Source organism: Pieris brassicae, chromosome 3 (assembly GCF_905147105.1).
Source record: "Pieris brassicae chromosome 3, ilPieBrab1.1, whole genome shotgun sequence".
NCBI classification, from domain to species: domain Eukaryota; kingdom Metazoa; phylum Arthropoda; class Insecta; order Lepidoptera; family Pieridae; genus Pieris; species Pieris brassicae.
In genome coordinates this window covers 12377513-12389686 of record NC_059667.1, presented here as the reverse complement: position 1 = coordinate 12389686, position 12174 = coordinate 12377513, and the positions used below count along the sequence as shown (strand labels likewise).

The 12174-nt window shown below is 33.8% G+C and overlaps 1 protein-coding gene across 2 annotated transcripts in view; it reads left to right on the top strand.

Annotated features, from left to right (window-relative positions):
- LOC123706639 (acetylcholine receptor subunit beta-like 2) overlaps nt 1–12174 on the top strand; it is a 52384-nt gene that overhangs the window by 25231 nt on the left and 14979 nt on the right. The window contains exons 9-10 of one of the 2 annotated variants that reach the window (XM_045655911.1): nt 2186–2301; nt 2793–2905. In XM_045655911.1, the coding sequence (XP_045511867.1) occupies nt 2186–2301; nt 2793–2905 (229 nt within the window). Of the gene's footprint in view, nt 1–2173; nt 2302–2792; nt 2906–12174 lie in introns of both variants that reach the window. The other variant, XM_045655910.1, reaches the window with a different exon arrangement.

The following is a 12174-nucleotide window of genomic DNA, read 5'->3' as shown; positions in this document are numbered from 1 at the left end:
CAGTCTAGTTTCGAGAAAGTTCTGATCTTCTCTCTCTCTCTCTCTCGTATCATTTCGTCCTTGTCTCACACCTAGAAAGTTCGGTCTAGAATATTCCTTCCTCAAAGGGGTATACCTAGGCCTGAAAACGCCTGAAAACGGGTCTCCTGAAAACTGCACCTATCGACTACACATGTTCTGAAACTGACTGAAAAAATGTTTCAGCTTCCTGAAAACTAGGGTAACATTATGGAAATTACAATTTTCTAATATGTGATTGACCCTCTCCTGAAACGGTCAGAAATCATATTACAGCCTGCTGAAAAGTTCTCTAACTAAGGAAAAATCTAGAAACATTTCAGTCGACCCGTCTTCGTAACAATATGATACGTAATTTAGCTCTGTTGTCTTTCTCCATTCGAAATTGGACACACAGTTTACAAAAAATTTTGCTGTAATTGAAAAAAATACTACAACCAAGATAGCAAAAATTTCTTGTCAATTTTTTAAATCATTTCGGCTCCTAAGACTTCCTAATACTTGAATGGGTAGGCTTTTACAGCTAAAGGTGGCCTACATCTTCCAGAAGGCCCATGTTTTGTGTTAAAGATAGAAATGAAAGGCATTAAAATATCTAAGTTCAATAAAAACAGATATACATTACTATTATAATATATTTTAGTAAAATAACCGTTTTTCTTCGTCACATGTTTGCATGATTTTTCCTTACATAAAAAGTGACTTCTATGCCTTACAACTCCAAACTGCCTAGAGTTTTGAGGTCATCGTATTGAAACAAATCTAATATCTGAAATATGTGAATACATTCTTCCTAATATTAGGCCTTTATACGATCGTAAACAGGTTTATTGGGTGAAGTGAAATGTAAAACATTTTACGAGTAAAACCATGGGGCGTTGTTGCCCCAAGCCATTTGCGGCTTACGAATGAGCGATAATTTTCGTCAATATACCAAAATATGTTTCGGATGTGTATATCAAAAGAGTGAACTAAATTTTTTTTTATGTTACTAATGGGCAGGAGGCTCACCTGATGTTAAGTGATACATGGACACTCACACTACTAGAAGGGTCGCAAGCGCGCTGCCGGTTTTTAAATAATTAGGGACTAGGGTCCTTTAAGATAGTCCGATTCTATTTGTACTAGGATTTGTTAATCAAACTCTCAAATGTTTAATGCTTATTTATAAAATGCTATTTGCTTCTGTCTGTTTGTATGAACGCGATAAACCCAAAAACGACTTTTTGTACAGTTTTAACAATTAGCGATATTACTGAGAAAGGTTTAAGAGTTAAACTTGTAATGGTTATATGTAAATTAACTATAATATTGCGCAAATTATGCGAATTCACTGAGGGCGGCAGAATGTTTGTAAATAATAATTAATAACAGCGTTAATACATAGATATTCATTTTAATATCCCACACATTTTAAAAGTCAATTTAGGTTGTATCTTCAACATGTATCTTTACGCTCATAGAAAAGTATTTTGCGTGTTCTCGCATTTATCAGTGTGCTCGTGACGTTGAACCCTAATGTTTTCTTAATATGGGTCGTTATCGCTCGTCACTCGACATGAGAAAAGCTAATACCCGTTTGCTGAAACGATTTTAAAAAGCAAAATTTACATTTACATTACAATTAGGTAACTTACTGTACGGGAAAATTAAATAAATCAGGTTGAGAGTAACTATTAATTTGACTTTAATGTTGTAATCAATTTAAATAATGTTTTTATAGTTGTTAAAGCATTTTATTATGATTTTTTATACAGTATAATAATATAGAATATAAAAAAAGAACAAACCAAAGCCTAGACATCTATAGCTTAAAATAAAAAATACTTTCTCACGGATTGAGTTATATACGTAACCAAATAATACAATGTAGTGGAGTTAAACGCCTAATAGATCTGATTATACATTTTAACACATCTTTTTTTATGTAATAGGAGGCAAACGGACAGGAGGCTCACCTGATTTTAAGTGATACCGCCGCCCATTGCCAGAAGGCTTGCAAGTGCATTGCCGGCCTTTCAAAAATCAGAAGAAGACTAATCATTCGTCTAAAAATTTTTACTCATTTACACATTACACACTCTCGTATTCTAGTATAGTTCTTGCTAATTATACTGACAATAATAGAAAAAAGTGTGTAATCGAATTGCCGAAGTTATGTTTCCAGCAGGGACAGTCTGACGGACGCCTTTTCCACTGGTAAAGGCGATGATGGAGATTACCGAAAATCGCCGGGACCTGAAGACGATATGCTGGGGGCAGGCGCCCATCAACGACCATCAGGTAGGAAGTAATTATGAAACAGATTTATTGAAATACATATAAAATTACGAACGTAATATTGCGTTGTGGTAAAAGGGCATAAGGCTTTTAAAAAGTAAATCAGGTCGGCTCTAATCTATGTTGACGCTTCGTAGCGCCTTCCGTAGCATAATCACGTAGCTGCTACGTTGTAGCACTCTACGGCGTGTCTACAAAAACATTATGATATTATCAAGGATTATTATAATACAAAATCTATAAAGAGGTAAATGAGGTCCGCTATCATTTAGGACACATTTATTATACGTGTTTCAGTTCGAAATAAGATAAAGCAGCCAATTTAGTAAATATAGAAGAATATATAAAATGTGAAGTATTTTGCAGTGTTCCTAACATTTGTGGTTAGGATAAAATTATTTTAGTCAAGCAGTATTAAATCGCAAATATGGTCACCTCGTGTCAAGACTATCTTTAGTTCAAACCTCGAGGATAATCACGTTATTTTCCTATAGTGACGGAATCTGAGAACATGTTACCGCGCCACTTGTCGCCTGAAGTAGCGGCCGCCTTGCAGAGCGTGCGGTTCATCGCACAACATATCAAGGACGCGGACAAGGACAACGAGGTATATATTTTCGTATATCTTTTATTACGTTAACATATTTTAGATATAACAGTACATAGTAATATATTAATATGATACATTGTTTTTTATAAATACCTGTTCATTGTTAAATATTTGCAATATTTTAGGCCCTAAAAACCTCGCTCAGCTACCATTAAAATAAATTAGCCTTAACAAATCACTCAACTTGTTACAAGACAGACAAATTGGTCATTAACAAATCCCTCCGTTATCGTAGCAATTACAATTACTTTAATCCCTGAGATAGCTTCAAACTTTCGCAAATAAAAGTTGTACCATCCACTTTCTGATAACTTAAAATTGCTTCAGTCTTTCCTGGATAAATAGTCACCTCTGGACTTTGAAACGAAGTACTATTTTTTTCAAAATAATTATATTCGACTGACGCCTAAAATAACCGCATAACGACCACATACAGAAAAAAATCGAAATAGTCAGATTTGCCTATACATTTTTGATTTTAACATTTAAATTATTAGTATAAAATATTATGTCAAAAATTATCATATCTATCCCGAATTTAATTCGTACAACTTGAGCCTAAACTCCTTTGATAAATTACTTCTGAATAAATGAAAATTAACAACTTTTCAACGCGTCTGTACTGCATGTACCTATTAATGAAGATGAGAAGTTTCGTCAATAAAACTTCTACAGGGGCCCCTTGGAATAAGTTTAAATTGCCCTAACAGCGTACCGCTGTGTAAATGTACGAACATATACGATGTTATCCAGGAAAATTTAGGAAATTTTACATTAATGTTACATTTACAAATGATAAATTATATTTCAATATCAAGAAACTTGCTTTTTATATAAATTATAAAAATATTTACATTAAATTAGCTTCCCCCTGCATACTTTGTTTTGCATTAAACAGTTTTTTTTACTTAGCCTACCTACGTTGTAGCTACATACAACGTAGGTAGGCTAAGTAAAAAAAACGGAACGAATACGGAACATTTTGTTATGCAACCCCATAGATCCACGGAGTTCAAGGGTTAAACAAAAAATACTGGAATTGGTCACAACATATTTTTCGATTTATTTTTCTTCATACATATATGAAGATTTTTGAGTTACAACTAAACACTTTACTATTAACATTATGACTAAAAATGAAATAATATCAAGTTTTAAGTCAATTCATATTAGTTAATATGTCTAGTAAACTTATTTAGCAATTAAATATTTGAATTTGAAATGATTATTTAGAATTTGATGTTAAAGGCTGTAGAGATGTTTAGACAATGCATGTCATACTTGTATATTTTAGTTTTATTACTCGTTTTTGTTAAAAACATGATTTTAACAAAAACTAGCTATACATTATTTCTTTCTTGGTTCAATATTAAAAAATACAACCTAATTAAAAATTTTAAAGGGAAAAAACGGTTTGCATATTTAAATTGAAGAAGTTATTAAATAAAACTTTCATTACAACAGAATAGTTAAGCTGTAGGTAGTGAGTGCATTTTCTTGAATTCGAACTTAAAAAATAAACTGAATTTAGTCGAGAGTACTTGAAGAGTTTTGCTTACTTAGCATGACGTGAGTTTGAATTGTAGGTACGCTTTGCACAACTTTGTTTAAAGTTTTGACAAGAATTGCATGTTTGAATGGGGAATGATTTAACGAAGAAGTAATTTTGTATTCCTATTTAAGTTACTGTAAATATTTTATACTCGAATGTGATATAATAATTAGTATTGCGGAAATATTAAAAATTAACTATTGGTGATAGAAATATGTATGAGCAAAGTTTTTCTAACATACTTTGTGTGTTAGTTACGTTTCGTTTGACTGAAGAATCTACAGTAACATCATTATTTCTGTCTAACGTACTGAATATAATTTTATTTGAATCTCAGCAAGTTTAATCTATTTTTAAACTCTTCCAATTTTACTTTATAGTGCTAATAAGATATTTAACGATATGCATCATATGTGAGATTCCTTTTAACTAACCATGAACATTTATATACATTAGAGTTAAAACCAAGTTGGTTTTTTAAGATTCTATATATTTTATATTAAAATTTGAAATTTCTATTAGTTTTTTTTTCATCCCTAATGTACCATTTTATTTTAAACGACTATACAATTCATTTTATATACCTTTTTTATTTACTAAGCTTACCTGTTTAAAAGTTGTGCAGATTTGATACATTTTGAATGATTTTACTGTTAACAGAAGGTCTTCTCTCAGAATTTAGTACCGAGTTTGTTGCCATGTGAATGATGGTATTTCAGCAAAATAGTAACCATGTTAATAAATAATGGACTTGACTTAGATCAGGGTGTAAATTTTTAAGAGCTGTAACCTACGTCGGAGATTTTAGTCTGTGGCGTTTCACAACTAAGCGTTTTTGACGTGACAACGTCTTATAATTCAATGGAGCCGGCTTCACGCACGAAAAAACATGACTCATGCGGCGTTACGTCGCTCTGAGGCGTTCCATTTAAGTTTGAATTGCAAGCGAGAGCACTGAACGAGTGACAAAGAGGCACAATACAAATAAATGTAATTTGATCAATTCAATTGTGATTTCCATTTACCTCCTTCTCCATATCCATACAAAATATCTATCAAACAAATAAAATTAAAATATTCTTTTGAAAAATGCAACCATTCCATCAGTATTTTCTTATGACGTTGTCACGTTCAACTAACGTCAGTAAACCGAATTTACAGACAACCGATTTTTTAAGAAAATTCTTGCCGTCCACCACTACTATTTGGAACTAGCTGCCATTCCAGGTATTTCCAACTTAACATAATAACATTCCGTATTTTCCAAACCGTTACAACTTAGATGCCTTCGCGAGAAGAGTGTATGTTACGGGCAGAAACGCTCTTGCGAAGCTCAACGTTAAGCAGTTACTGTAGGTAACCCGCCTCCAAATTTGCTTTCTGTCCCATACAAAAACATTTGGAGCGTAATCATTAATAATAAATCACCTCTATGAATATAAATAAAGTATTTAAACAACTAAAGCACCCCTCTTCGCACACTTCATCTCCGCGAATACTCAGTTGGATTAAACCAATTGCAAAATTATTATGAATAAACGGAGAAGGGTTTAAGGATCCAAAAATAATTATGTATTTACTATCATTAATAGGTAAAGTCTCTACGATCTTCCAAACAGAACAAAACACCTTTTATAAAGTTTGGTTTGCGAAAAATTATGTTATATACTTGAAAACGGGATTCGCAACATTGTTAGGTTATTTGTGTAAAATACGGAAGTTACATAAACACTACGATAAATTCGTTCGAATCGAGTCGACAATCAGGACGTTGCAATATCAACATCAACAATGTTTGCACATGTTTGTTCAACATTTCAAACAGCCCCTATACTTATACGGAAAAAGAAAGATTATATTTCCAGGATTGCTTTATTCTCTGGAATAAATTTTTGTTTCTTACCTCGACGGAAGTAGTGATAATAGCTTTTTAATTATAATAATCTAGCAGCGCTACAACCATTGCATTCGTTTTTTAAATAATTATATTAAAGTAAGTAGGAAACGTCATCTCGTAGCACATGTCGTAGATTTTTAGGTTCTATGCAGGTTTGCCTTTATAAGAGCAAGTGTTCATTCATTATTGCACAGCCGTTATTCAGACGCACGATGTTAAGGTTGAGATACACAGGCTAACGAAGCCCTCTTGGGTAGAATGCCTGGCGAACCCCGAGGGCCCATCTTAAGGGCGTGTGAAGGGCTGAGGTGTTTTTAGTGGGTGGGGTCTCGCTATCCCTCTGAATAGCAGAGGGATTTGAGTGTAGACCCAGCCCCACAGTCCCCGCGTCAGGCTCGATATTCTGCGTAAGCGCATTTTCACCTCATTTAAAAAAAAGGCCACAAAGCCCACATCACACAAGTATAAATCAGCCTATATAATAAGTCTCAGGTGAAAACTTGTAAGTTAGACTTAAGAATATTTAGATAAAAATCCTTTACACAAGTTGTTTTTTTTATTATTATCTTTCTTTATTAATTACAGCCTCAGAATTAAAAGCTTTAAAAGTTTTCAGCCATTTTCATAAATGGATGTCGTATGTAAGGTGAAGAAAAGTGATTACCTTATAGATTACGCTTGTAGTGAGATAATAGAATGAAAAGCTTTTGAAATCTATGCTACAAACACTGAACTTTTTATTGGAATGTAAACTGTTCGAAATTTTATTTCCTGGATTGACTATCAAAGTAAAAATGAATAATAAATTAATCATTTACGTAAATGTATAATTATTCAAGTCATAGTCAGGTATTCACTTGTTTCTACTTTTAAATAACACATTATTCATTCGGAAGTAATGAAATTCTAACGTCTCTTGAACGTTAACTGAATTTGAAAGTTATGAATTAGTTAACATATTTGACGAATGGCAAGGTATTCATACTTTATTGATGAGTAGAATAAATTTATCACGAGTGTACTATAGATGTTTATTTAATGATTTTGGCTCAGAAATCAAGCTTCACAGGGATTTTTTTAAACTTATCCAAAGACTCTTTTTTGTTTTTACTTGGGGAAATTCATTGCGCCTACGCATGGGAGGGCTACGTGGGACTCGCGATTGTGCATGCCCATTAAAACCTCTCGCCCCACTTATACTCTTTACTGGATCTTGTGTATAAGTGGGGCGAGAGGGGAAAGCTTGGGTTTGCGCCTCACAAAATGGCAACCAATGCGATGGTAGTGACACGTAAACGTAAGTTTGACAACCCCCGCCTCGCGACGAATAAAGTGCCAATAATATTATCAAACAAAATAAGCAACCTCGGATTAGAAATAGACGCTTTATTAACTTTTAAATGGCACATAGACAACTTATACACTAAGACTATATCAATATATAGACAAGTTTCGAAAGTGGCAAAGATAGGATGGGGCTTACAGCCAGACGTCACTGCAGACCTATACACTGCAGTGATTGAACCTATAGTCCTGTACACCGTGGCTGTGTGGGCGCAAGCATTAGAAAAAGTTTTTATTAGAAAGAAACTATATCGCATGACAAGGGCCTTCGCACAAAAAATTGCAAAGACGTACAAGACTACAGCATTCAACTCAGCGGCCTTGCTTGCAGGGATACTACCCCTGGACCTTCGCGTTAAGGAGGCTGCGGCCGCATACGCATTGCACGGAAGGGGGTGTCACCGCATGTAATATGTGACAAGATAATAGATACGCGTCTGCCATACACTGAGCTCCCACACAAAGCCAAAAGACTTAAAAAACTTACAAAAGACAACGACCCGTCAGAAATCGATAACATTACTATGACAAAATTTATTAAATTAATATGCAAGAACCTGGAAGAGTGCCATGAAAATGGCATTAAAATTGAACTCTTTTGGGTGAAGGCGCACGTTGGCACGCCGCGAAACGAGAGGTCAGACGCTCTCGCTGGGGAAGCCGTCGGGGAGACGGGGACGCGAATAGGGTACGATGCGTATCTGCTTTCCTACTTGCGACGACTGACAAGACTATAGACACCTGGAACGAGCGCTATGTGGGGGGCAAAACAGCCTCAGTCACAAGAATGTTTTTTAAAGATGCAAAAACAAATCAAGACAAAGCGTTTCGCACCTCACATGGCGCAGATCCTGACTGGCCACGGGGCTTTTGGACACTATTTACACAGACTCAAACTGAAGACGAGCCCCGTGTGTGACTGTGATGACAAAACCGACCAAACGGTGGTTCATTTACTTGTTGATTGAGCAACATTCGGAAGGGCCAGGTGCGATCTTGCGCTCGAGACTGGCATGAGGATATCCCGGGATGGGCTATCCGACATGTTGCTTAGGCACAGATAGCAGCTGGAAAAATTCTGCGGGAAGATTGTCAAACATGCCACTGACATTAATAGCACGAGAGGTAACGCGGGTGGCGCCGGTCAGCGGGCTCCGACTCACCCATAAATATCATGATGATATTTCCGGAGTAGTTGTCGCCCGGGCCCGGCGTGGGAGGCCAACCCTCTTAGTTAATAATGTCCCTTTTTAAGAAAGGGGAGACTTTGACACTCCCCTGCTACCTAGCTACTCGGTCACATATCTGACTGACTGCGTGTCCGATAGGCTAGTACCCCCTACGTACTAGTCCTTAATAATAATAAAAATAAAAACCCCCAAGGCGCAAAAAACAAAGAGCCTTATCCGCTTCCCGATCTGTAGACTCTTAACTCAACAATAAAGTATACAAACAAAAAAGATTTTTAATAATATAATGTAAACGATCAGGCGTAGTAGTTAACTGCAGACATTATTTTATTTTTTTATTATCTCATAGTTTGATTTGAGTTTGTATGAGTAAAACGTTTTTTGATAACCAAAGGCGGTTTGAAAATTTTTCTAAGAGTTTGCATCTGTTTAATATGTTAGTTTGCCTGTCATATGTTTAAGCCATGCCGGTTTTCTCACGATGTTCACACTTAAAACGAACAATTGGTCCAACTAGGATTTGAACACATGACCTCAGGGTTTAGAGTCTCATACTTAATCCAACATTGTTATTTTATCACATTTCTATTAAATATATATATATCACTAAAATACAATGTGTAATCTTTTAAATAATAGACAACGAAACGTACTTCATTTGTACGCGATTTTACATTATTACATTGTCTCATTTTGTTTTAAGCAAATCATAGTTTCAATACTATATCTTTGTATGGAACATGACATGACATTCAGTATAGCGTAAACGGTTTTCGAGCAAAACAATCCAACAATTAAACATTAGATAAGCCTTAGGTTAACGAAGTTTTTAGTCAAATCGAATTTATTTAATGTGATAGATTGAGGATTGTGTGAACGTTATGTGTTGTTTGTGATATATAGATATTAGAATTTAATCCGTCAGTAGTCCCAATCTGTATAAACGCGATAAACTTAAAAACTTCCGAACGGATTTTTGTACGATTTTTACCAATAGATGGTGATTCGTGAGGATGGGTATCATTTTTTATGGTTTTATGTAAATTGACTGAAAACACCATTACTGTAATTAATTTAAATACCTTGATACCAAATATACAGAATCTACCGGTAAGGATTTGAGTAAAAATGGTAAATATAAATAGTAAAATGGTGATAAAAGTATTGACATGAATGATGAAAATAATTCAACTTGATATTGTGTTTGCGTTTGATCTTGTTCCCAGAGATATGTATGTATGCTCCTATTTCACCATCATACTATCTAACCTCTTAGAGTTTAAACGTTTGTTTTTCTTGTCCATTTTTTAATTTTAAAACTATTGCTTCAAGATTATTATGAGGAAGATGGTATAATGATGCAGTTTCTTAAGAATTTTTTAACATAAATTCGTGGCAATTCGTGGCGTGGATTGACGGAAATTCTAGTGCCGGTTCTTCTTCGTCCTTCCTACGCCTTTGATTTTTGAAATGTAATGTTTTAAATTATATTTTTATTGTATACATTATGATAATTATAAATAGTATTTTGAATCGACTATTTCATCGAATATTTAAAACTTTATTCATGGAAAATAGGTTGTGACAAAATTATTTAACAATAATTAAACAACCTACCAAAATATATCACATATAAAATATTGTAAAGCTTACTTCGAGCGGTACACATCCAACGATAATGTACCAGTATTAAACTTGTCGTGTATTGATATTAGCATTTAACTCAACATGAGAGGATATTAATTAAAATATTCCGTGCCATAATTACGCGAATACGACGTTTAATATTCATTAGGCATTAAGGGATAGAAATAGATCGTGTCAGTTATATCATTGTTAATATTAGCAATTAATGCTTGCTGTAAGCCGTTTGACGTACTAAATGCGTGATTGAGATTAACATGCAATTTATAGGCGTTAAATAAATGTTTAGTAAATTAATGTCACGGTTAAAACTATACTTGTTCAGAAAACAATGGTTCATACTTTGATTAATTAAATATATTATATTTAAAAATATTCGACTTTTTGTTCCTCCCATACAAAACGCCAATTTCATATGTAAGGACCTAATATATTAATATTACCAGTAACTAAGTTTTAACTGTGATCCACGACATGGTCGAGGTTGGCCCCTGTTTGACTTGTAGTATAGGAATCTCTAGAACAAAATAGAAGAAGAAGGATGAAAGTTTTCTGGAGTCCATTAGATTTTAATAAGTAAAAAAAACGTTCAAAAACGTATCGGTGAAATCAAATCATTAATAATATTAAAATCGTTGAATTAAATAATTTATTGCATGAATTTGGATCCAATAGCAAAATCATTCAGTATTCTTTTGGGAGCTGTTAATTGTTACAGTCATTATAATAATTTATGCTCTCCAATTAGTTTTAATCCAATATCAATAATGCTCTTTTAGTTAAATGCTTTGATATATTATTTGAGTTTGGCGTCCCTTAGCCTATTTTAATTTGAATATCTTTTTAAAATACTCTTTGCGACGGTAATAACCATATGAATGATCCGCAAGTTTTGGGATCAAATTCTGATAAAAGAGTGTTAAAGTGTTAAGGACATGTTTGGCGGTTACAGGTAGGTTCTTTTCTGTCCTTTTTTATTCTTCCCTGTCAGCAAGTTACGGGAATTTAAACCCAAATTTGCACATTGCACACAACAATTTAAAAATCTATGTTATATAAATAAAAATCACTTATTCAAGTATTTGTCAGATAATATGATTTCGTTAAAGGCAAGTTTCCGTTGTCTACTTCTATCAAAGTTACAAGTCCAGAGTGCTACTTTAACTTGCAAATTAGTTTAAACGTAAATAACTCTAAGTTTTTTAACTTGATCCTTTAAAACGTCAAGTTTGTCCTTAGGAAATAACGAAATAAGACCCCAACCTTTGTAAAACTTAAAGATTAGCGTTGAAAGCTTGCTTATTATCTTGGGATGTTGTATCAGCGGATTGTAGACCGTGGTTATGCATACAAATTTTAAGATTCCCATGCGAGGTTACTTCTAGAGTATTCGTATACTATATAAATTATGTTTTATTATTCGATTAAATGCAGATTTCGCTCTATTATATAAATCCAAAAAAATATGACTTTTCGGTTATCGATTTATTTAAAAATTGTGTTAGAATTAAAAAAAAAAACACCATATAAATGGGAAAACGCAAATATAATGAATAATGCCACCAGCTCAAAAATAATACGGTTTAAAAAATAATGCTGATTATTCTAGTATAAATGCTTGCTGGATGCATTGCCATGC